The sequence below is a fragment of the Perognathus longimembris genome, chromosome 15, assembly GCF_023159225.1.
Source record: "Perognathus longimembris pacificus isolate PPM17 chromosome 15, ASM2315922v1, whole genome shotgun sequence".
In the NCBI taxonomy this organism is placed as follows: domain Eukaryota; kingdom Metazoa; phylum Chordata; class Mammalia; order Rodentia; family Heteromyidae; genus Perognathus; species Perognathus longimembris.
The window spans coordinates 56,285,474-56,311,911 of record NC_063175.1 but is presented as its reverse complement, the minus strand read 5'-3'; the positions used below and the strand labels follow the sequence as shown (position 1 = coordinate 56,311,911).

The following is a 26,438-nucleotide window of genomic DNA, read 5'->3' as shown; positions in this document are numbered from 1 at the left end:
CCTAGAATTGCTTTGGCTATTCTAGGTTTTTTGCTGTTCCATATGAATTTATGGATTGGTTTCTCTATTTCAGTGAAGAATGTGGCTGGGATTTTGATAGGTATTGCATTGAATTTGTATAACAATTTGGGCAATATGGCCATTTTCACTATATTGATTCTGCCTACCCATGAGCATGGGAGGTCTTTCCATCTCCTTGTGTCTTCTTTGATTTCCCTTATTAGATTTTTGTAGTTTTCATTGAATAGGTCCGTCACTTCCTTGGTTAAGTTGATCCCTAGGTACTTTATTCTTTTTTTGGCTACTGTAAATGGAATTGTTTCCATAATTTCCTTTTCTGTTTGTCTATTGCTGGTGTACAGAAAAGCTGCTGACTTTTGTGGGTTGATTTTATATCCTGCTACTTTGCCAAATTGGTTTATTAGGTGTAGGAGTTTGGGTACTGAGGTTTTTGGGTCCTTCAGATACAAGATCATGTCGTCTGCGAATAGGGATAACTTGATTTCTTCCTTGCCGATGTGGATCCCTTTGATGTCCTCCTCTTGCCTTATTGCTATGGCTAGGGATTCCAGCACTATGTTGAACAGAAGTGGGGAGAGTGGGCATCCTTGTCTTGTTCCTGATTTTAGGGGGAATGACTTAAGTTTCTCTCCATTTAATATGATATTAGCAGTTGGTCTGTTGTATATGGCTTTTATTGTTTTGAGGAATGTTCCATCTATTCCTGTTCTCTCCAAAGCTTTTAATAGGTATGGATGTTGTATTTTGTCAAAGGCTTTTTGGGCATCGACTGAGATAACAATGTGATTCTTGATTTTAGCTCTGTTTATGTGGTGAATTACGTTGATTGATTTACGGATGTTGAACCATCCTTGTGACTGAGGGATGAAGCCTACTTGGTCATGATGTATGATATTCTTGATCACTTTCTGGATCCTATTAGCTAATATTTTATTGAGGAGCTTTGCATCTGTGTTCATTAGTGATATTGGTCTGTAGTTCTCTTTTTTTGTTGGGTCTTTGCCTGGTTTGGGAATTAGTATGATATTAGCTTCGTAGAATGAGTTTGGAATTTCTCCCTCCATTTCTATTTCGCGGAAGAGTTTGAGGAGTATTGGAATTAGCTCCTCACTAAAGGTTTTGTAGAATTCGTTGGTGAATCCATCTGGGCCTGGGCTTTTCTTAGTAGGGAGGTTCTTGATTACCTCCTGTATCTCACCGTAAGTTATTGGTTTATTTAGCTGATTTATTTCTTCTTGGTTCAGTTTGGGCAGTTTGTACTTCTCTAAGAATTGATCCATTTCTGTAGAATTATTGTTTTTTGCTGAGTAGAGGTTTTGGAAATAGCTCCTTATGATTGTTTGAATATCGTGTGTACTTGTTGTAATTTTTCCTGTGGAGTCCCTGATTTTACGAATATGAGTCTCTTCTCTTCTTTTTTTTGTAAGTCTTGCAAGGGGTCTGTCAATTTTGTTTATTTTCTCAAAGAACCAGCTTTTAGTCTTATTTATTTGTTGAATGGTCTTTCTATTTTCAATCAGATTTATCTCTTCTTTAATCTTTGTGATCTCTCCTCTCCTAGTCGTTTTAGATTCTGTCATTTCTTGTTTCTCCAGTTGTTTTAGTTTCATCGTGAGGGTATTCACCTGCTCTGCTTCCATTCTTTTAATGTGGGTGCTGAGTGCAATGATCTTGCCCCTCAGAACTGCCTTAGCTGTGTCCCATAGGTTTCTTTGTGATGTGTTTTCTTTGTCATTGTGGCTTATGAATTCGTTGATTTCATCTTTAATTTGATCTGTGGCCCAAGTGTTGGATAGCAGCGTGGGGTTTAGCCTCCAAGAGTGTGTATAGGCTCTGTGGTATCCTTTGTTGTTGAGGGTTACCTTTAATCCACTGTGGTCAGATATAATACATGGGATGACGTCAATACTTTTGTATTTGCTGAGGTTCTTTGTGTGGGCTATGACGTGGTCTATTTTGGAATATGATCCATGGGCTGCTGAAAAGAAGGTGTATTGGGTCTCTGTGGGGTGAAAGGTTCTATATAGGTCTGTTAGATCCATTTGGGAAATGGTGTTATTTAGGTCCTCAGCTCCCTTACTAATCCTCTGAGTGTTGGATCTGTCTCTTGGAGAGAGAGGAGTATTAAAGTCACCCACTATGATTGTGTTTGCGTCTATCTTGCTCTGTAATTCTTTGAGAATTTGCTTGACATATGTCGGGCCTCTTTTGTTTGGTGAGTATACATTTATCACCGTGATTTCTTGATCCTGGATTTTTCCTTGTATTAATATGTAGTGTCCTTCTTTGTCTTTTTGAGTGGACTTTAAAGAGAAGTCAAGCTTGTCTGAGATCAGGATGGCTACACCTGCCGTTTTGGTGGATGCATTTGCTTGGTAGATCTTGCTCCATCCTTTCACTCGAAGCCTGTTTTTGTCCCTTGCTGTAAGGTGGGTCTCTTGTAGACAGCAGATGTCAACTTTTTGTTTGCGAATCCATTCTGCCAGTCTGCTCCTCTTTATCGGGGAGTTTAAACCATTTATATTTAAAGAGATCAAGGATAAGGGTGTTTTTTCTCCTTCCATTTTCTTGGTGGGCTGTTTTTTCTTCTTTTTTTTTTTTTCTTCTTGTCTTTAGTGAGCTTGTGTTTCTGCTGGGCTTTGGCTATTGAAGTTTCTTTCTGATTCTGTCTGTGTGTCTTTTACGATCTCTGTTGGGTGGGGTTCCCCTCTTAATATTCGCTGTAGGGCTGGTTTTTTATTCACATACTCCTTTAGCTCCTCTTTGGTGTGGAAAGATCTGGTTCTCCCTTCGAATGTGAACTCCAATTTCGCTGGATATTTGATCCGAGGTTGTAAATTGTTATTCTGGAGTACTTGGATGGTGTTCTTCCACTCGCTTCGAGCTTGGTAAGTTTGTGTGGATAAGTCGGATGTTATTCGAATCCTCTTCCCATTGAAAAAAGTTTCCTTCTTCGCTTTGGCTGAATTCAGAATTTGCTCTTTAATCTTGAGGTCTGAAGTCTTGAATATTATGTGCCTTGGGGTGGCTTTCCTGGGGTCTGGCCTGCCAGGTGTCCTATAGGCTTCGGTTACCTGGATGGGGTCCCCTGTGAGATTGGGGAAGTTTTCTGCAATAACTTTATTGAGAACATGATTAAGCCCTCTGCTCTGATATTCGGCTCCTTCTTCTATTCCAATTATGCGCAGATTATATCTCTTGTCTTTGTCCATTAGTTCCTGGATTAGTCTTCCCTGAAGCTTCACCTTTTCTTGGAGTGTGGTCATTTTCTGGTTGTTGTCAGCTGCTTCATCGTCCAGGCGAGAGATTCTGGATTCTATATGGTCTACTCTTTGTGTCATGGTTTCAATTGCGGAGTTTATGGATGTCAGAGAGCTATTTATGGTTGTCATATCAGCTCTGATCGTGGAGATTTCTTCCTTTAAAGAGTTGTATTTTAAATCTATTTTTTCATGCATTTCAATTCTTAGGATGTGGAGATTTTCTTTAAAGGCAGCTTGCATTGTATCCATTTTTGCTTCCATTTCTTTAAAGCAGGTTTGCATTGTATCCAGTTTTGCTTCCATTTCTTTCTTGGCTTCCTGGGTGTCCTTCCAGATTTCCGCTCTAAATTCCTGGAATTGTTTTCTGATTTCATTTCTGACGCTTTCGATCATTCCTGTTAACATGGCCTCATTTGCTTTTTTAGTCTCCATCTCCTCTTCAGTCGTGCTGCTTTTTGGAGCTGGCGAGTTGGCTTGCCCTTTGATGAACTGAGTTATGTTTCTTTGTGATTTGCGCATCTGGAGATCTGGATGGCTTCTCAGGTTTGGTTTGTAGCTCCTCCCTCCCTCCTGTGTAGACGTGTCTACGGGCAGCAGGTGCTGTCGCTGTGTCCCCGCCCACCAGTGCAGGGTACGCCTACCAGAGCGGGCGCTGTCGCCGGAGGCCCCGCCCTCCTGTGCGCTGTGCGTTCAGTGCAACAGGCACTTCGGCGGGATATGCCTCCCAGAGCGAGCCCTGGGTTGTTGGGTTGTGCTTGCGCCCTCCCACGAGTCCGTTGTGGGGGGGGGGTACGTGTGGGGCCCAGTGGGATCGACTGTCCGGGTGTGGCTTGGCACCTTCAGACCTCACCTCCGCTGTTAGGAGGGGGGACGTGATCAGGCTCCAGTGACCCTGCTGGGCTGGTATTGCCCACCAGCGCCTGTGGTTTTAGTTGTAAGAGTCTGCGAGGTCCAGGCGCCTCAGGTGGGGTTTGCACAACCGGCTGTCTCCCGGCCCCTGTTGGGAAGGGGGCGGGGCCGGTTCTGCCAGTTCAGGAACCTGTGGGGTGTTGGTGCTGCTGAGCCCTTCCCCTGCTAAACTGACTTCCCAGCGCCTGATGGGGGTTTCCCCCGCCTGATTTGTGGGTTCTTTGTTCCGTCAGGGGTGGGGGAGGGGGGGAGGGGAGGGCACTCACTTTTGCTGCTTTGTGTGTGTGTCCCGCGCTGCCGTTGGACCTCCAGGGGTTGGCTAAGTGTCGTGGTGGCTTCCCTGGTTCCCGATTTCTGCCGCGCTGGGTTCCCTTGTCCAAACCCGGTGTGGACCCGAACTTCTCGTCGCTGCCGGTGTGTCTTGGTCCGCACCCTGCCTTGTGGCCGTGGGGTCTCCCGCTATATGAATTCTGCGCTCCTGGCAGCCTGTCTGCCGATCGCCGGGTTCCCCTTTCCCAGCCTGACCCTGTTTGGGCCAGGGTCGGCTGGTGGGGGGAGGGTGCCCCGGTGAATCTCCGGCTCCGTGTAGGTTTTCGGTTCTTCTTTTTTGCTCCTTTTTGTTTTCCTGCGTTTCTCCACTGCTTCTGGCTGCTGGTTTTGCTGGGTTCTTGATGGGGTGTTGGGTGTTGGGGTTCCCAGCTCACTATGCCGTTGGAGCGAGTCGGAGTGCCTCCCTATTCCATCGGCGCCATCTTTCTTCCTTGATAATCTTTTTTAACATTCAGTCACGTTTTTAAAATTCAGAAAAGATGATAAAAGCTTGGCTATTTTCACCAATAAAGAATCTGATGGGCCATTTTAGCCTCAGGATTCAAGAGAGGCCATCTGGCACTGGCTTTGCTGTTGATGTCGAGCTTTGCCCCATCTTGCTTTCTTCCCATCTCCCTGGGTGCGGCTCCCAAGGAAAGGCCCTGACAAACATGCTGATTGTTAAAATCCACATTGTTCCCAGGGTGCAATCTGTGACAAGAGCTGTCATCACGACTACTGTCTCCCCACCCCACTTTACAGCTAAGAAAATTAACACAGGGAGAATAAATAGCTTGGCCCAGATTACACAGATAGTAGGGAATTCAAATCTAGATAGCTTGTAACTGCAGCCTGAGTTCTAAACAGAAATCAAAACTTGTCCCCAATTACATCACCAAAAATCTGACTCCGAATTTCAATTCTAATTCGACAATGTATTTAACTATGTGGTACTGGTTAGCACACTTGGATGTGCTATATTTCAGTTTCCTCTTCTGAAAAACTAGAAAATGATTATCTCAATAATGAGTCTTTATTAGCAATTAACTGAGATGATACACCCAAAAGTACACAGAGAGAAAGCCACGGACCCTTATTTTCAGGATGTCTTTTGTCAGGAGCAATATAAATATCAGAATATCCAGTTGAGTGTTATTTTACAACATTCTGAGGAAAGCTGGGTGTCCCAGCAGAGAAGGCAAGAGAGCCAAGGAAGAAGCCCACAGTAACCCTTGAACTGAATGACTTAAGAGCCCTTCTTACCTGCACAATAGGTTTGCTTAGTTCCTGCGTGTAGTAGCATGGTCTGTTTGTCATCTTTATGGGAAATCCACATATATGAGGCAGTTTAGATTTTAAATCTGAAAGGAAACTTTTCAACACACCTTCCAAATCTATTCTTGGGAAAAACTGGATGGGCTGACTTCTGATGCAAGTGAGAGGATATCTGAACAAGGTTAAAGAACAACAGGAACATTTTTGTTATAAGAGATAACAATTTTTGTTTCCATTTCTTTTTTTTGGCCAGTCCTGGGGCTTGGACTCAGGGCCTGAGCACTGTCCCTGGCTTCTTTTTGCTCAAGGCTAGTACTCTGCCACTTGAGCCACAGCGCCACTTCTGGCCGTTTTCTGTATATGTGGTGCTGGGGAATCGAACCCAGGGCCTCATGTATACGAGGCAGGCACTCTTGCCACTAGGCCATATCCCCAGCCCCTCCATTTCTTTTTTTTCTTTTCTTTTTTCAGGTCTGAAACTGGGACTCTTAACTTAGTACCTGCTGCTTTTGCTCATTGGCTAGCACTTTACCAACAGAGCCATGCCTCCAAAGTGCTTTTGTTTTTAAAAGGTATTAAAAGTAACAATGTTATAAAGACATATAAACAAATTGTAACTGTTTTATGCTACTTATTCAAAGCTGAAAGCATGCTTCCTCACTGGGGTCTTCATATCTTCTTTTGTAAATTTTATTTTTATTAACAGATAGTAATTTTATATATTTTATGGGCCTCAGTATGGTGTTCTGACATAATACAAGGCAATTCATTGTGCCTTGATTATGTGACTTTCTAAGTGGGCTGGCAAACTAAGTTATTCCAGCAATGATGTATAAAGGAAAACACTATATGGCCCTTCTGGATTACAGAAATAAAGGTCATGGCAACCATGAACAGGCTGTATCTCCCAAAACAGTTAAAAATAGTATAGAGAGCCAACACATAGCAATTACAGTCCAACTCTAAAAGCAACTATTTGAGGAAAGTAGTTGCTTTTTCTGATGAGAAATGTCCCACGAACACTGAAATAATGTGTTGGCCTCTAAATAAAGGGAACAACTGAAATGCGTTAACCATAGTTTCCCTCTAGAGATATTAGTTAAGAAATAGAATATAGAGAGTGAATGTTATGGCTCTTCCATCTTTCATTTCTACACTCCAGAACACAAAGACTAACCAGCAGGGATAATGAAATCAGTGCTCACTAAGATTTAAGAGCTCCACCTGGGCACCTGAGATTTTCCTTACCACACTGCTAAGAAAGACATTTTCTTAAATCAACGCAATATCAATCCTCTAAACATATCAAATACTCTAAACTCTGCCTGTAAAAATAAGCAATCTTCCAAAAACTATGCTGTTCATTAACTGGTTTCTTTAATCCAACACTTCCAATACTATCCAAAGTGTCACTAGAGGGAGCACCTAGCTAAGGAGAATCATATGATAGTTCATGTATATAAGGAAACAAATGTAAATATTTTGTCTATTCTAAATTTTTCTTTGCTGTCTAAATTGTTAAGCAGTATTAAAGAAAAACCTCCTTATCAATATTAAATAAAATTGTGTTGAATTTTAAGGAAAACAAAAACCACTGGTGCAGGTAAAAGGCTCACGTGGAGCTTGGAGCAAAACTAGACTGTGGGTGAGCAGAGCATGCCTGCTACAGTAATACAAAAAGGATACGTGAAGGTCCTTTCTCCGATCATTTTGAAGTAGATGTTGCAGTATATTTTCATCTTTCCGCACTCTTCTGGAAGTTTATATCCATACTATAAAGTAAGCACAGAATTTAAATCATCTTGGCAAAAGCCAATCTTAGGTTAAATTACAAGGAACTAGAACCAAATGACTTTAAAGAGATATATTTCTGTTCTTACCAGGTCATCCCAATGCATCTGGAGGTCTCTGAATGATTGAAATGGACTATCCGGGGGTATGGCATGGAGAATATTTATTATTTGTCCCATTTTCATACTATGAAAAATTAGAGTTGGGAAAATTTTATGAGCCCGTGTATAAGTATGGTTTGACAAGTTAAATATGTGATCCAAAAAGCGTTCCAAAAGACTTAGCAAATATCTCATTATTCATGTATAAATAATAAACATTTACTTGTAGTTTCAAACACCATGTATGAAATCTTTTGGAGTAGGTATATGTTGTAGAAAGGCTAGATCCAGACAACCAACACATGCATCAATACACACACACACACACACACACACACACACACACACACACACACGAATACTTCAAACCTACTTAGGATTTTCGAGAACACAGTATTTGTTATTAACTACAGTCATCGTGTTGTATATCTCCTTGTCTTATTCCTCCTATCAAAATTAAATTCTCTATCCTTTGATCTCTTTAACCCACCCCATGTTATCACTTCAACTCCTGCTAACTACCATTCATTCTACTGTTTTTATCAGTGAAACTTTTCAGATTCTATATATGAGATCATGTGGCATTTGTTTTTCTATCTGTTTTTCACTCAAGGCTGAATGGCATTCCATTGTTAATATGCACTACAAGTTCTTTAGGCATTCCACCAATAATAGGCACTTACATTGTATCCTGTCTCAGCCACTGTAAATAATGCTACAATAAATAGGGGAGTGTAGTTATCTCTTTGGCATGCTGATTACATTTCCTAGTAGTGGGAATGCTAGATTATAAGGCAGCTCCATTTTCTGAGATCTATCTTTTGAGGAACTTCTACACTTAACTTCTACACTAAACTCAGATCATATCAAATTCTAGTGAATCATTATTAGGTACAGATTTACTAAGTTTTTATATTAAGAGTCATGACAGTTATCTTAATGTAAAGCATGCAAATTTTACTATTTTTGAAGCTAGATCTAATGATAATAAATACAGTAATTTTAGTAACATAATTAGGGAAATTTATTGCATCTCATATAGGACAATTATGTTCCAGTATCTTTTAAAGTTACAATTCAGCTTTTAAACATTCAAAATTTATAGTTTTACACATATCATTGGTAAGAAAGCAAAATAAGAGGAAATTACTAACTATATGGTAAATGCACCTGAGATGATATAAACTGAGATCTCACCTTGGCAAAACATAGCACCAGTTGCTCAAAATGGAATGTTTCTCAATGACAGCATGCTGATTGGCATAAAAGTCTTGTAAAATATTCTGAGAAATATCAAACTCCTTTAGCTTTTGAGGAAATAAGATTTTGATGCATAAGTCTTCCAAAAACTTATCAAAGAGAAATAAGCTTTTAAAAATATCTATCTTAGGAGGGAGCCAATGGCTTTTGCCTATAATCCTAGCTACTCAGAAGGCTGTCATCTGAGGATCACAGTTTGAAGCCAGCCTGAGCAGGAAAGTCCATGAGATTCCAATTAACCATCAGAAAAGACAGAAGTGTGGGCTGGGAATATGGCCTAGTGGTAGAGTGCGTGTCTCCTATACAGGAAGCCGTGGGCCCGATTCCTCAGCACCACATATATAGAAAGAGCTGGTGGTGCTGTGGCTCAAGTGGCAGAGTGCTAGCCTTGAGCAAAAAGAAGCCAGGGACAGTGCCCAGGCCCTGAGTTCAAGCCCCAGGACTGGCAAAAAGAAAAGAAAAGATGAAAGTGGAACTGTGGCTCAAGTAGTACAGGGTTAGCTTTGAGCAAAAAAGCTCAGGGCCAGCACCCAGGCCCTAAGTTCAAGCCCCAAAGGTGGAACAAAAAAACATATCTTGTAGGGTGCTGCTGGTGGCTAATACCCTTCATCTTAGGTACTCAGGAGGCTTGGGTCTGGAGGATCACAGTTCAAAGTCAGCATGGACAAATGACCGAATAACCAATAGTAAACTTTGATAAGAGGAAAATTAAATCCAATTATCTTTTAGTCCTTGTGGGGAACAGATGAAAAGAGCAATCTCCAAGAGATCACATTTCGTGGGAACATGGTCTTGTACAAAAGTAATTTTCATAGCAGTCAGAAGGTAAAAAATTGCATGCCAAAAGCACATATAAAAATGAGATTCTGAGGAGCAGAGAATTCATTTAGTTTAACAAGTCTGTATTGAGTGTATAGTGTTGAACAGCAGAGAAGACTGTGTTGGTCTAATTTGTGGTATTTCCTTGCATGACAAGAAAGCTCTACTGACACACACTCCTGGTGTCACTCTTCCCTGTTATTCATTCCTTTCAGGGGACAATCAGGGGACTTAAGACAGTTGCTACAGTTGGGATGAATAACTAGGCATGCTTGCTATCAACCAAACCATTCCCTCTTCTTCTCAGGAGCTAGCTGGTTGGCAGAGAGGGTGTCCTGCATTCTGTTATATTGGAAAGAGTGCCTAATTGCACAAGAGACTGTGGTTTTCTGCTACTGTCATAAGTGGATGGATAGATCTGCCTAATCCTGGGGTTCAGATAGGCAATTTTTTTAATGAATTTTTTTTCCTTTCAAGGAATAAACAGTGTGGCCATATATCTTAGCTCATGCAAGTTAGAACGGGTGTGTCTCATCAGGTCAATGTCCCTTTCATTTCCAGAAATGTCCCGTTCGGAATGATAAATTATTATTCAATAAACAGTAAATAGTAAAATTATTATCATAACCTCTAGATGTAAAATTCTTTGTTACTCTCTAAATTAGTTCAAACTCAGATGTAAGAAAGATAAGGATATGGCATTCTTGGATGCCATCTGCAAATATATTTGAGCAAAGAACAATATAAGACCTGCATTAAGTGAACAGAGTATTTTCTTTGGGGAAGAAGATTTAGAACAATATAAATGCATCAAGCATTTAGTAACATTCATTTAAATAACATAAACCTTCTATGATCCTTCATGTTAAAAATTAAAATTTGATAGTATGTTAGTAATAAATATAGTAACTTATGGAAATAAAGAATATGGTACCTCAGCTGGTGGCAGCCTGATAGTGCAAACTTCTATACTTAGACAAATCTGAGTTTCTGTTACATTGATGTCTAACACTAAAAAACAAAACAAAACCTGTGAGACGTTGGGAATTATTCCATCAGATCAGATTTCAAGTATTTTAGTAACATAAATTATTTAAGTTAGAAACTAAGGCAACATATTTTTATAAACATAGTAAAATCAAGTAATCACCATATGTTTTGAAGTTTACAGATAAGACATCTAATTATAAAGATGTATGAAACAACATGGACATGTGTGTGAGCAAGCTCACAGGATGTTGTTACAATAAGAAGACAAATTATAGTTTAGGGAAATGCAACGGTTTATACAAGCCTAACATTTATTACTTATTAAAAATGGAGACTCCCATCTTATAAAATGTAGAGAAGTCCTATGCCAGGCTTCTGACCTGGGAAGTCTCCCATTAACACATTCCATCAAATGTACTAGCATATATATTGCAGATACATTGTACAGGCAGATAGGGCACATTTTCATAAATGAAAACATTTCATGTCAGGATAGTCATGACCTTGAGAAGGGATATTATCTAGAGAAAGCATTAGAGGAGTTAGGCCATACTGGTGATGCTTCCTGACCTGAGACCTGTTAACAGTAATAAGCTTCGTTTGCAAAATTTCAATGAGTAATCCAGGTATTGGTGGCTCACACCTGTAATCCAAGCTACTCATAAGGCTGAGATGTGAGGATAGCAGTTTGACACCAGCCAGGGTAGAAAAGTCAGTGAGACACTTATCCCCAACTAACTACCAGAAAATCAGAAGTGAAGCTGTGGCTCAAAGTGGTAGAGCACTAGCCTTGACCACAAAAGATCAGGGACAGTGCCCAGGCCTTGAGTTCAAGCCCTATGGCTGACAAAAAAAACCAACAATAAAAAAACAACAAAACTCACAAACCTCAATGAGTATGCACTTAAAATGTCTGAGGGTTTTCAGTTTTTAATTTCAATGAAAGTAAAAAAAAAAATATTTTAACCCATGAATGAGGAATTCTGTTCTTCTAAACTGTTATCCTGACTTGCTGGCTGTAGTGTCATACTAGTACTTGGGAATGAAATTAAACTCTGTCATAGATGGATTCATCCAGAACTAGAGCCGAGTGGCGGCTACTAGTGCTGGCAGGGTAAACAGGCGGGATGCTCCACTGAGCCCCAGTAGTTGGTGGCCGCAGATCAGGGTTGTACAGCGGGGCTCAAAGGTAGGGAAAGCTACCCCAGCTAATACATGATGCCACTGATGGCTTGGGGTTCCCACCTAGCCGCCGTCTCACACCACTGCTTGGGAACCTACTTGCAATGGAACCCTGCCATGCCAATAAAAGAACTGGATAGTGTGTGTGTCCCTTTAGGTTGTGGTTTTAAAGGAGAAAAGAATATTCTCATAACGCTTTGACTTATATTAGTATCAATAACTTCTTATGTTATTATACTGGGAACTACCTTCAGGGTTAACTCCTTCATGATCATGATTTTCTTTAAGTAGGGAAAATAAAAAATACAGGTTTTTTTTTTCCAACTAAGTCATTTTTTTTTAATCAAGTAGCTAAGTACTTTGAACAAGAACTAATTTCTTAGGTATCTGATTTGATTCAGTATATAGTAATGAATAAGATTATAATAACTAATGATCTATCATGCTGGTTTTAACAAGTGTTAATATAGTAATATTTTATCTATTAACTTAAATATTTTACTTACCAACAGCACTTTGCTTTCCCATCTGAGAAAGAAAATCTCTTCCTTAAAAATTCACAAGACATGCCATATTATTATAACTCAGAAATAATAAATTGATAAAACAACCTTTTGATGTGAAATTACCAAAGCTAAGAAAAAGTATTTTAAATTAAAACTATACAAAGAAATATAAAAGTTCAAGAGAGAAAAAATAATCTAAAAAAAAAAATCTTAAATGGGCTGGGGATATGGCCTAGTGGCAAGAGTGCCTGCCTCATATACATGAGGCCCTGGGTTCGATTCCCCAGCACCACATATACAGAAAATGGCCAGAAGTGGCGCTGTGGCTCAAGTGGTAGAGTGCTAGCCTTGAGCAAAAAGAAGAAGCCAGGGACAGTGCTCAGGCCCTGAGTTCAAGGCCCAGGACTGGCCAAAAAAAAAAAAAAATCTTAAATGAGAAAGGTGACTGACTACCCAGTTTTTCACAATTATTTATCATCCACAATAAAACTTCAAAAAACTTAAAGGCAATCTTTTAGCTCCACAATATGAATGATTTGTGGCTTGTTTCTTTTCTTTTTTTATTAGTTATGGGGCTTGAACTCCGGGCCTGGGCACTGTCTATGCGCTCTTTTTTGCTCAAGGATAGCATTCTACCACTTGGAGCCAAGGCTCCACTTCCAGTTTTCTGGGGGTTAACTGGAGATGCATCTCATGGACGTTACTGCCTGGGCTGGCTTTGAACCATGATCCTCAGATATAAATTTTCTGAGGAGCTAGGATTACAGGTGTGAACCACCAGTGCCTGGCTGATTTGTGTTTTGTTTTGTTTTGTTTTTTTAAAATCATAATGCCGGGAGAAGGAAAGTTGGGCGGAGGGAGGAAAAGTGGGAGAAAAACAAGGGAGGGAGGGTAACAATGTTCAACAAGAAATGTACTCATTATCTTACTTATGTAAACTGGAACCCCTCTATATACCACCTTTTTTTTGGGGGGGCCAGTTTTTTTTGGGCTTGGACTCAGGGCCTGAGCACTGTCCCTGGCTTCTTTTTGCTCAAGGCTAGCACTCTGCCCCTTGAGCCACAGCGCCACTTCTGGCCATTTTCTGTATATGTGGTGCTGGGGAATCCAACCCAGGGTCTCATGTATACTAGGCAGGCACTCTTGCCACTAGGCCATATCCCCAGCCCTATATACCACCTTTACAATAAAATAAAATTAAAATTAAAAAATAATGCTTCATGTTTATTCCTTATAAACAAAAGTTATATAATAAAAAATGTTAAATTCTTATCAGCAGACCTCTGTACATTATCCCAAAGTAGGAAGGTAACACTGATATTGCTGTAGTTTTACTGTAGAATGTTTAGTTTCAGCTGTTTCCAGAACTACTTGCTAAAAATAACTTGATATTGAAAACAGCTATACATAATAGAAGTAATCTAGTTCAGAAAGTCCCAACGACTGACAAAGTCACCTTGTACCAAGACATGGCCCATTCTGTTCCAGGTGGGAGCAAGTCTAGCTGGGAGTGAATATGAAAGGCAGTTCTGAAGAATTACAGGAATTACCCGTTGTGGGGCCTCCATCTAAAAGCAGGAACAACAAAAATTAGCAAATTAAGAGCAATTGCTATGTTTCTATAAACCCACAGAGAATGTATGCATGTTTAGATTACCACCCAACAAACTGGGCTATTCTGCATACAAATAATAGTCATTGATGCTGCTAATACTAAATGTTTCCAAAGTTAAAGAAGTATTAAAAGAAACCCAATTACTACCATACTGTGTGGCCAAATTCTGTTTACCCTGACCCAGGAACTCTAAACCTTGAAAACTTCTGTGCTAAAACCTAACTCTGTATCCAATTCCACAAAGGAATTCAAGTCATAATTAGCTTATAATATTTTTCATTATCGTTCACTGCAATTTAACTTCAGAAATAGTTACACACTTACAAGGGCACACATAAAACCAAGTGAATATCTTTATGTTCATAGATTTTTTTAATCAGGAGTTTTAATTCTGATCATAAGTGATAGGAATCAGATTCATTTGAGACATCTAAAAATCTAAGTTATATGAACCAAGGTTCACAAGATACTAGACATGGTGCATCAAAGAGGAGTGAAACCCAAGAGCTGGGAAACCAACAAAATGAGCTCTATGACTTCCCCAGCTTATTAATTATTAATTGGAAACCAGGTAGGAGCTGATAAAGGGAGGTCAAAAAGCTAATCACAGGTGGAGACAAGGCTGTTTTATTATACAAGCATCTTAAAAATATAATCCAGAATAAAAAGAAAAAAAAAAGGCTGTCCTCATGACTGTGGGAAAGAGCATATGTAAAAAGGAGATAGTCATGGAGAATTTTCTCCAAACATTAAGCATTCCTCACTTTTGAACTATTTTGATTTCCAGAACACAGTAGAAATACCTATCAGCAGGGAATGGGATCACAGCTGTTCAGTTTTTCTCACAGAAAACCTCTTTATGGCTATAGCAATAGGACTCCACAAAGCAAGATAATGGCTACCTCAGTCATGTTGACTTCAATGACAGTTCCAGAGACACAGACCTAAGCAGCTGACCAAGTCTCACAAATCATTGGGGTCCACATGGAAAGCCAAATTAATTTTTTCTTAATTTCTGTGCTGATGTTTTCTGGTCTGAGGAATTAATCCCGATCCAGCAGTAGGTATTAGCACAGACTCAGCCTTGACACACAGGAAAGGATGGGGCAATTCTGTCATCTATAACCATCTGTGCCAGTGATCTAAGATAATGTTATTTATTATGTCAAAGTCAGGGACAGATTCTCTACTATCTTTTTACTGGGTGATTCCCATTACAGGAAAAACTGTGTACACAATGTGCATGAACAATAAATTACTTTTCCCTGTTGAAATCTCCCCCTAAATCACCAAGAATTCCCACAGTTCATAAATGATCCTAAAACTAGAAATCTTTAGATGACCAATGACTTGTCACAGCAAAATGATTTAATCATCATTTATCTTTACTCTTCATAAACAATACTATGTTCCCATACTGTGACTGGTGATTAAAATAAACTTTTAGGTCATTCAGAGATATCTCAGGAAATGGCAAAGAACATCTAGAATTTACAAAGCTTCATTAAGTCCTTAGAAGCTAATGGCAGCATCTCATCTTGGAGGTGACCAGAGGCCTCAAGGTCCTGAACCCCAGTAGACTGAGGAACAGAGGCTAAGAGTGCCTGCTGACCAGGCTGCTAGAATAAGTGTGTTACTGTACCACAGAGGTGCTGCAGGGGTATGCTGTAAGCTTTGTCCAATGCTTCCTAGCATCATTCGCTGAAATAAGGTGGTACAACTCTACATTTTCACTGTCATTGCTAAGTTGAAAAGTTCATCTTCATATAGAATGCAATACACAGTGTTTTGTTTCTTCATGTCAGCTACCATCATTGTGGACAATAATGCCATCTCTGCAGGTTTCATGTGCTTCCTTTGTAAAAATGGGAAAATTTAGGCTGGGATGTAGCTCAGTGGCAAAGAGCTTGCCTAGCAAGGGCAACCCTCCTGGGGTTGATCCCCAGTACCAAAAAAGAAAAGACACACATAGAAAAAGGGAAAATTTGCTTATTTAAAGATATGTACAGTAAATGAAAACATGCTACATGAAATCCTGCAATTAAATAAACTAAGCAACAAAATATAGGCCTTCCCTTTCTTTCTGTGCTAAATGTGCACAAAGTGATTGCTTGTAAAAACTGCTGGGTTCTTTCATGCGCATAGCAACAACTTACACGAAAGATACTCCCATTTTTGTTTGCCAACAGAATAAGTTGAATATACATTCAGTACCACAGTATGTGACATTACTATTCTTTAAAAAAACTTACTTTAGCTCCATGCTTTTCAATGTAGGCATTGAGATTCCCAGCTTTAAAACGTTGTATCTATAACAAAAACCCACATTTGTAAAAAGGACTTAACATAAATATATAATTGAATAATGGAATACATAAATATTTTAAGTATAATGCAGAAGAGGGCATAAAATCAAGCCATCATTCTAGAAGCTTCTATGTCTTGAAGTACTCATACCATTCTTTCCCTGGATTAGAATCTGGGTGCACATTCTCAAAGTGAGGAAAACCTCTGATCATGATGTGATTCCAGATGCCACTTAAAGGACAGGACAGTAAATTTCTCATGTAAATGTTTCATATCTGTCTTAATATTCTTAGACATAAATGAAGAGAATGGACATGAATGCCTATGTGCTCCAATTAACAAAAAATACAAATCAAAGAAAGTTTTGGGTTTTTTTCCACACCACAGATTTCACATACTTAAGGCTGCGAATACCCAGTGTTTTTGAGGGATTGTAAAAACAGATTCTTTCAAATGCCATTTGCTAAAAATGTAATCTGGAATAAATTTTCCAGAGAGTAATGTAGCAGTATCTATTGTTGAAAATGTGTTACAGAACACACTTTAAAAAGTGAGTCCTAGAAACAACCAAATATAAAATGACATAATGCTGCTTTCTGAAGTATTGTGCTTATACTAACACAACTGAGGTGTGCATTAAAAGACTTAAATTACTGCATATCTATACAATAAAACATTTCAATGTTTAAGAATGAAGAATATGGGCTGGATGCCAGTGGCTTACCCCTGTAATCCTAGCTACTCAGGAGGCTGTGTTCTGAAGATAGTGGCTCAAAGCCAGCCCAGGCAGGAAAGTCCATAAGACCCTTCTTTCCAAATAGGTACCAAAAGAAGCCAGACCAATGGAGCTGTGGCTCAAGTGATAGAGTGATAACCTTGAGCAAAAAAGCTTAGGGACAACAACCAGTTCCTGACTTCAAGCCCCAGGACCAGCACAAAAAAAAAGAGCATATTTTATATATTACTCTTAATAAGTCTATTCATTTATTCATTAATACATCTACTTAGAAAATTAAATATTCATTTAGAATCATAAAGATGGATCTTAAACCTCAGGCACATCAAAGTTAGTCTGTTAATGATTCAAGCTACAACATAAAATGATTAAACATCTTCACTTTCAGCTACTATACATGAATTAGTAGTTATCAATGTTACTCTCAATAATTGGTAATACTAACCGCCATTACCACCCAAATTTGGTTTAATATTTCAGGCACAGGTGCTGTAAGAATATCTTGATGCAAAAATAGCAATTGCCTGTGGAGAAGAAATGTATTAATTTCAAAGTAGAGTTGTATACTGCCTGTGCTTTTACTTACATAAGACATTTAGAAATTTTGCTTTCCTAAAATTTAAGTTTCTTCTGGGAAAAGAGTGTGTCAAAGACTTCTGTATCTCTCATCACATTTAGTATGAAACCTTGACCATTGTAGGGACCCAGCCAATGTCGGGACTAAGAGAATTAATGACAGAGCTGGAGAGTGGGTAAGGTGGTGGGCCACTTGCCTACCAAGTGTAAGGGCTGGAGTTTAAACTCCAGTAACTGAGAAAAGAAGAGAATGATGACATTATACATGGTGATAGCAACCTGAGAACGTGTCTGTTTTCGTTCTTCTTTTGTTCCAGTCCTGGGGCTTGAACTGTGGTGCTGTCCCTGAGCTTTTTTGCTCAAGGCTTGCATTCTACAACTGAGGCACAGCTCCATTTCCAGCTTTTTGGTAGTTAACTGGAAATAAGAGTCTCATGGACTTTCCTGCCCATGCTGGCTTCACACCAGGAGCCTCAGATCTGAGCCTCCTGAGTAGCTAGGATTATGGGTATAAGCCAATGGAACCTAGCTGAGCGTTTATTCTCATATCTGAGACTTTCGATCTTTTTTTCATTTGTGAGCCTAAATTCCTTCTTTTAAAATTCCATTTATCTTCCAAGTATCCTCTTTCTCCTCCTTTTTCCCTTTCTCTTCTTCTTTCTGCTCCACCTCTGGCAGGCAGAAGGCATTGGCTTCTATGAGTCTATGGCTTCACTTGTCAGTTAAAAGATAAATTACTTCAAAATTAGAACTATTTAGTTTTCTTTCACTAAGAAAAATTTCTTTTTAAGCTACAAAGAAGTGAGTAGTTTTTGTTTAGTAATACCTAACCAAAAAACTCATCAAAAATTATAATTCACATTACTATCAATAATTTTTTTCAAAGGTTAAGGAAATAGAGGGAATACAATTTGAAGCATGAAATTTCTCAACAATAATAATCATGAAAGGACAAATTTAAATGATTCTGAGTATGTGTATGGTGTTGACTTACAAGGGCAATGGGAAATGGGGGAGAGAAAAAGACTGTAGGTAGGCGGGGCCTTAGTGAAATGGGGGTTGGCTGGAGGGGCAGATCAAAGAGGCTGAATACTGTTGAAACCATTTATGGCAACTATGGAAGCAAAATAAGGAAACCTGTTGGAGATGTCATTGTTTTGGATGGGGGAGTGGGGAACGTGATAGAGGGTGAGAATGATTGGAATACAGTGTAAATATGTGTGCAGATGTAATACTGAAAGTTCCCCCTTTGTAACTAATAAGAGTTAATTTAAAAAATCTAAAAAAAAAGGCAAGTTGAGCCAACCTGCTCCTAGTTGCTTTAAATCTGTTGGAAACCAGGTAGCAGGTGCTGCTATCTGAGAAGTAGATGCAAAGGCTCCCTTCATGTGACAGCTGGATCTCTGCTCTCTATTTTAGTTACTATAAGGATGAGTTAAGACAGCCTCATTTGGGGTTGGGAATATGGCCTAGTGGCAAGAGTGCTTGCTTACATGAAGCCATGGATTCAATTCCCCAGCACCACGTATACAGAAAACAGCCAGAAGTGTCACTGAGGCCCAAGTGGTAGAGTGCTAGCCTTGAGCAAAAAGAAGCCAGGAACAGTGCTCAGGCCTTGAGTTCAAGCCCCAGGACTGGCAAAAAAAAAAAAGACAGCCTCATTCCACAGGTATTGCTACCTTCAACTCAGGAGCAAATAACCTTTTTTTTTTAAATTATTATTACCATGTTAGTATTTCCCAAAAGGGTCACAGGTAAGTCTGCAACAGGTATTATTCATTATATTACACACAAGCACAAAGGGTTTCAAACTCCCTGATGTACTTGAATGCAAAACTATGTATACCTAATATGGAGGAAAGTATTATAAATAAGAGGGTAATGGAGGATATTCCAAGAGTGTTTTCATCATATTTTTCCCCATAGTATTTTTTTTTCTTTTGAAAGAATCTTATTATATAGCCCAGGTTGACCTTGAACTCCTGATCCTCCTGCCTCAGGATTACAGGCATGCATCATCCCATATAGTTTTCCCCAACAGTTTTATGGGTTTTTATTGCTTTCTAAAAAATTTACTTTAAAAAATAATCCTCTCATGTATTCTATGAATCCTCCTTTAAGTACTTCAAACGTCTTAAGGAAGTAATACATGATGAGTCCTCAGTCTTCAGGTATTTCAAGGCAATTCTTAGAGAGAAATACTTCTGAGTGCTTTATATTTATTTGAAAAGAAATTATGAAAATTTTATGGGACAGATGTGTCTATAAAGAATATTATACTCATTAATTACTATATACTTTGGGGAGCTTGATTTAATTCATGGAGAGATTTTAAATTTTAAGAGGGCACATAAGAGATGGCATATGAAAACTAAACAGTGAGATATTCCATCTTAAGTAAATATAATCCAACATACCTAGCCAAAATTGAGGTTCTGTATTTCAAATCATATATACATATTGAGTGAATATTTTTCTTTGCAGAGGCTCTTCTAAAAACAATTTTCTAGATTTAAAGAAGTCTAAAAGGCTTAGTTAGAAGACACGTATTTACCTGCACATTTTCAATTGTATACTCCTAACCTCAGTATCTGCCACTCTTTCACTGAGTATTATCCGTACAGCACAGAGTTTGTGTAAATCTGGAACGGTGATGAAGAACAGTGATTGCTGCCTAGAATCACTCATATTTTCCTGTAGTTGGGTGTCTTAGCAGGTAGACCTTCAAAGTCAAAGAGTAATAAAAGACAGTAAAACTGCTTAGGCTTTCACAGAGCTTCCGTACCAACTCAACTCACAACATCTGACATAGTGTTGGAATAACAAAACAAAAAAAATCAGCAAACCCAACATCTACATTTTACTAATATTTTACCTTCAAGATTTTATAATGATTTCTAGATTGTTTTGGTACAAGTTTTATTAAGATATGGGACATAGAGCCAAAAAATGATATAGTTCACATACCTGGAAGAGATTAGGAACATCATGGTTTGAGACCAACTCTGGTAAAAAGTTAACAAGATACCATTTCAATCAATATGACAGGTGTGGTGTGCATCTGTAATCCCCCTTAGGTGGAAGGTATGAATAGAAGGATCAGGGTCTGAGGCTGGCTCAAGAAAAAAAAGGTTATCCAGGGGCTGGGGATATGGCCTAGTGGCAAGAGGGCCTGCCTCGTATACATGAGGCCCTGGGTTCAATTCCCCAGCACCACATATACAGAAAACAGCCAGAAGAGGTGCTGTGGCTCAAGTGGCAGAGTGCTAGCCTTGAGCAAAAAGAAGCCAGGGACAGTGCTCAGGCCCTGAGTCCAAGCCACAGGACTGGCCAAAAAAAAAAGTTATCCAAAAAATAACTTTTAAAAAGTTATCCCCCAAATAACTACAAGCAAAAAGAGATGGGAGTATGGGTCAATTATTAAAGTTTCTGCCAAGCAAGAAGAAGGCTTTGAGTTCAAAATTCTAGTGTGTGTGTGTGTGTTTCATATAACAGAATTTACTTCAAGTGTACAATTCAAGTTTTTACTATATAAACAATTATAATGCAAAACAACTAATTTATTGAGTAGCCTTGTCTAGGTTCCTGCTATTATTCTATGATATTGTATTTACTCAATAAATTTTGTCCACAGTTTATGGTTATTTTTGGTATAATTTCTTTGTAGGAGAACAAAATATTTCCTTTACAATATAATAATTTAAAAACCAAAAAGTAGGGGCTGGGGATATGGCCTGGTGGCAGGAGTGCCTGCCTCCTATACACAAAGCCCTGCTCAGCACCACATATACAGAAAAGGCCGGAAATGGTGCTGTGTCTCAAGTGGCAGAGTGCTAGCCTTGAGCAAAAAAGAAGCCAGGGACAGGGCTCAGGCGCTGAATTCAAGCCCCAGAACTGGCAAAAAATAAAAATAAAAATAAATAAAACCCAAAAAGTACAGTCTTCTGCTGTTCCAAATTACAAGTCACCCGAAGGTTAAAGAATGAATTATTGGGGCTGGGGATATAGCCTAGCGGCAAGAGTGCCTGCCTCGGATACACGAGGCCCTAGGTTCGATTCCCCAGCACCACATATACAGAAAACAGCCAGAAGCGGCGCTGTGGCTCAAGTGGCAGAGTGCTAGCCTTGAGCGGGAAGAAGCCAGGGACAGTGCTCAGGCCCTGAGTCCAAGGCCCAGGACTGGCAAAAAAAAAAAAAAAAAAAAAAAAGAATGTATTATTCTGGAAGTGGAGCTATGGCTCCAAGTGTTAGAGTGCTAGCGTTGCGTGTAAGAGCTCAGTGATAGCACTCAGGCCTTGAGTTCAAGTCCCACCAACAGAAAAAAAAAAGACTATTATTCTTCATTTTACATAAAAGTAAACTAAGAGCTCTAAATTTTAATTATGTACTTTTCTTTTTCCACTAAATAATCTGGGTTTAAAACTTCTTTTTGAGTACATTTTACAACTGCTAATTCACGGAGCATATCTGAAGTCTTCACCACAATGCTACAGAAAACTACAATGTACAGACTATGCTAATCTACTGAAGGTCAAGTACTCCTAACACATACAAATACATTGGCGGAAGAAAGTTTGACTCTAGTATTTTAACAGCAACGTATTTTTTCTTTGAGGAGATAAATAATCACACACTATTCCAGGAATCTGAACTGTGTATGTGGCCAGTCTTAACCTCCGATCCCAGTAACAAAAGGCCTCTGTGGTGTCATTTGAAGAATGTTTAGAATGTCCTTTGAGCTCCAACCATTTCTCTCACTGAGAACCAAAGGGTTTGAGCTCAGAGTTTCCATGCTCGCTAGGCAGGTGCTCTACCACTTGAACCCCGCCCCCCAGGTCTTTGGATGTCTAGGTGTCCCAGTATCAGGGCTGGATGGAGGTCAGGCCCCTGCGTTCTGGCTCGGCTCTCCTCCGTGTTTTCCCCTCGTTTTTCAGACAGTGCCTCTGGGGGCCAACCTGATCTGGATCCTCCTTCCTTACTCCTCCTGGGCTTCGCTCATGGCCTCCCGCAGGTCCTGGGCTTCCAGAACTCGGTGGCAATCTCTCAGGCGTTTATTTGATCAAGCACATTTTCTCTTAAAAGCCGATCCTCAGCATTTTCCAACAAGTAGCATCCTTAACCACAAAGCTGGCACCCGCGAGGCCTGACGGCTGCGCAAGGACCTTGCTGCCCTCGGGACCACACGTGGCCCTCTGCAAAATGGACGACTTGGAGGCCGGTGCTCCGCACCTTCCGGGGCCCGCACGGGAGGCCGGCCCGCCGGGGTCCCGTCCTCCCTCCGGGCGGGGCTCTGCCCCTCAGCACCGCGGAGCCACCCTGCTGTCCCCTGCGACCCACACAGGGCTTCCCGGCGCCTCGGGGGGCTGTGGGGCCTGCTCTCCTCCGCCGCTCCCGGGCCTCCTCCCAGCATGCCTCGCGCTCCACACTCCCAGGATTCCCTGTGCCCCTGCCAAGACCTTCTTCCCAGCATGCGCTCACTCTTGGGGGGGGGGGTGTGGAGCTGTTCCCAGCATGCCCCGTACTCCCAGCAGACCCCTCCACCCCATCCCCCTCAGTGTCTGGCGGCCCTGGGCAGCTGCTCCCAGCATGCCTTGAGCTCCCAGCATGCCCTGTGCTCTTCAATGACTGGGCGCTCGCCCCGCGCTCCTCAGTGCCTAGGCCCCGCTCCCAGCATGCCCCGCGCTCCCCCGCCCCCAGCATGCCCGAGGCTACCAGCACGACCCTGGTCCTGTCAGGACCAGAACTGCCAGACTATTCTAGGCGCCTGTCAGGCCCTTCCTCCCAGTACGCCCTTGCATTTGGGGTGTCTGGCTGCCCCAGGAGCTGCTGCTCCCAGCACCCACCCTGCTCCCAGCAGGCACCTCGCTCTCCAGTGACTGAGCAGCCGGCCCAGAGCTCCTCAGTGCTTGGCTGTCCTGGGGAGCTGCTCCCAGCATGCCCCGCACTCTTCCATGCCTAGGCCCCGCTTCCCGCCTCCCCCACTCCGTGCCTGGGCCCGGCTCCCAGCATGCTCGCGCTCCTCCGTACATACCTAAGCCCCGCTCCCAGCGTGCCCCTCGCGCCCGTGCCTTGGCCCGGTCCCAGCGTGCCCCGCGCTCCTCCGTGCCTAGGCCCTGCTCCCAGCGTGCCCTGCCCTCTCCTGTGCCTGAGGCCCGCTCCCAGCGTGCCTCGCGCTCCACTGTGCCTGGGCAGCTGCTCCCAGCATGCCCCGCGCTCCTCCGTGCCTAGGCCCAGCTCCCAGCGTGCCCCTTGCCTGGGCCCCGCTCCCAGCGTGCCCCGCGCTCCCCCGTGCCTGGGCCTCGCTCCCTGCAGGTCCAGCAGGGCTGCTCAGGGCCTGGCCACCCTGGGCAGCGCCCAGTGGGCCCCAGTCCTCCCGGCCGGCCTCACCCTCTGGCATGGCCGCCGTTCCCACCACGCCCCGGCCCCTCGCCTCTCAGCACTGGGCAGAGCGGCGGCCCATTCCCGTGTGCCCCATGTGGCTCCGGCTTGCACACCCACCCGCGTCTCACCGCCATTGCACGCGGGCGTTCCTGGGAGAGGCGCGGTGGCCCCTCACCAGCGGCCCGGAGCCCGCCGGGCACCAGAGCTGAGCCACAGCGAGGGCGCTCGGGCGGCCTGGCCGTTCAGAGCCCTATGAAGACTCCTGCAGGCAGGTAGGCATAGGTTTCTGCAACGAAAGTTCGTCTTCAACATTCTTCCAAACGGCAGCAACTCAGACAAGCATTTGATGTCAATTTCTCCTTTTCCTTTTTGAAACATCCCCTTGTTTTCTGTGCGTTCTCGCTTCTATGCTCTGTTATTCCCCCCCACCCCCCTTTATTATCTTGTTCCAATTCTGGAGCTTGAACTCAGGGCCTGGGGGCTGCTGTCCCTGAACTTGTTTGCACAAGGCTAGTGCTCTACCACTTGAGCCACAGCTCCACTTCTGGCTTTTTGTGTGGTTAATTGGATATTAGAGTTGTTAGCATTTCCCTAGCCTCAGGTCCTCCGCTCCTCCCATTAGCCCCCAGATCCACCCATACCTAATGAGCCACTCCTACTACCTGACTACTTCCCCTGTACCCCCAGAGAGAGAAGCTGCCACCTGGATAAGGTGCAGACGCCATGAAGCTCCCTCTCCCGTGGGAACTATGGCCCCACTCATAAACCTCCTTAGAAACCTTCTTCTCCTGCCTGTGATGATCTCCGCATGGTCCTCTGGGATGGCCGAGACCTATGCTTTCAAGAGTCTCATGGACTTTTCTGCCTGGGCTGGCTTCAAAACTCAATCCTCAGATCTCAACTTTCTAAGTAGCTAGGATTATAGGCTTGAGCCACCGTTGCCTGACCAAAATATTACTGTTTAAAGTTCAGAAGGAAAGCATTTGTGGTTGCTAGGACTCAGGATGGCATGGAGACTCCAGGGATAACCCTAGCTACCATCTAGGGTTTGGTGATAAAGCAGTTGTATCCTTTTAAAGTTTTTTTAAGTTGCATTTGAGTTCAGGGCCCTGGCTTCTACCCTTTGAGCCAGGCCCCCTAGGTATTTTGGATGTATTAATTTTCCGGATAGGGCCGCAATTGCATTTACATTTTCCTACTATCTGGAGTGAAAGGGGTGCATGGTGCTGAGCTTTCTATCGGTTGAGATGGGGAACCATGAACTTTTTTTTTTTTTTTTTTTTTTTTTTTTTTTGCTCAGGCTTGTTTCCAGCTTCGGCCTGTCCAGTCTCAGCCTGACAAATGTGAGCGAGGCATTGCTCCCCAGGTCTATCTTTGCGAAGGTTACCCATGTCTGCACAAAGTCTAAGTCGGGAGGAAGCCATGCACGTCCTTTGTACCCGTGTCTATTTCCGGCGCTTGGGCAGTGTGGTTTAGTTGTATTTGTAGGTCTCCATGGGGGTGCGGTGGGGGGGGGGACTGGGTGAAGGGTACGCACGACCTTTCTTAAATACTTAACTTCCCGCAACCCTGTACTTAGTTCAGAATTTAAGATTAAAAGTAGACGCTGGGAGAGGCGAGGCAGGGAGGGGCCAGGCGCAGGCCCGGGAGGTTCTTCCAGACTCGGTTCCAAGTGCCATCCATCACGGAGGCCTTATCTAGACAACGCAGCCGAGAAAAGGCAGATAAGAGGCGGGGGCGAGTCCTCGGTCCGGGCAGGCCGGGCCCACGGGGTCACGGGCGCTCGGGATGCTCGTGTCCGGGGTGGAAGGAGGCGTTCCCGGGGACGTTTAATGTCCCCCGGGGAATGATGCACCCTGGGGTGGGGTGGGGACCGCGCCTCCGGCCCACCCAGGCTCCGCCGCGACACTTTCCGGGCGTGACGCGTCCGCAGCCCTCGTTCCAGCCCCCCACCCCCGCCCCCCGGCCCCGGTGCACACTGACACTCCGCGACCATGTCACGCGGACGGCCCCACGGCTGACTCGCGGGGACTCGGGGCGCAGGTCGCTCCCCAGGACCTTTCCTGCCCTTTCACCTTGGGCCACGCCGGTGACACACCCCCAGCCCCGCCCCCCCGCCCGGAGTCCCCGGCCCGCAATCCCCCAGACGCCTCCCGCCGCCGCGTCCCGCGCAGACTCAGCCAGCCCCCGCCCCATTCGCGCTCTGGACGCGGGTGATTGTGAGCGACACCCCTTGTGGCCAATCAACAGCCGGGCGCGGGGCGGGGCGCGCCCCGGCGGAGGGCGGGGCTTCCGGAGCGACGCGCGCGCCGGCCAATCGTGGCGCCCGTGCGGCGCCCGCCCCCTCGCCGCGCCTCCGCCCCGTCCCCGCCCCCGGCCGGCGCCGGGATGGTCTAG

General features: G+C 42.8%; 1 protein-coding gene across 1 annotated transcript in view; it reads right to left on the bottom strand.

Moving 5' to 3' along the window:
- The window catches only part of C15H18orf63 (chromosome 15 C18orf63 homolog), a 49,334-nt gene extending 28,867 nt beyond the window's left edge, over positions 1 to 20,467 (bottom strand). Inside the window, exons 1-10 of the mRNA XM_048363288.1 lie at positions 20,215 to 20,467; positions 17,530 to 17,608; positions 16,294 to 16,350; positions 13,883 to 13,994; positions 12,427 to 12,468; positions 10,683 to 10,759; positions 8,867 to 8,976; positions 7,658 to 7,754; positions 7,464 to 7,549; positions 5,766 to 5,949 (exon numbers count right to left, since the gene is read on the bottom strand). Of these exons, the coding sequence (XP_048219245.1) occupies positions 5,766 to 5,949; positions 7,464 to 7,549; positions 7,658 to 7,754; positions 8,867 to 8,976; positions 10,683 to 10,759; positions 12,427 to 12,468; positions 13,883 to 13,994; positions 16,294 to 16,350; positions 17,530 to 17,608; positions 20,215 to 20,348 (978 nt within the window). The 5' untranslated portion in view covers positions 20,349 to 20,467. The remainder of the gene's footprint in view (positions 1 to 5,765; positions 5,950 to 7,463; positions 7,550 to 7,657; positions 7,755 to 8,866; positions 8,977 to 10,682; positions 10,760 to 12,426; positions 12,469 to 13,882; positions 13,995 to 16,293; positions 16,351 to 17,529; positions 17,609 to 20,214) is intronic.
- Between the last annotated feature and the right edge of the window lie 5,971 nt (positions 20,468 to 26,438).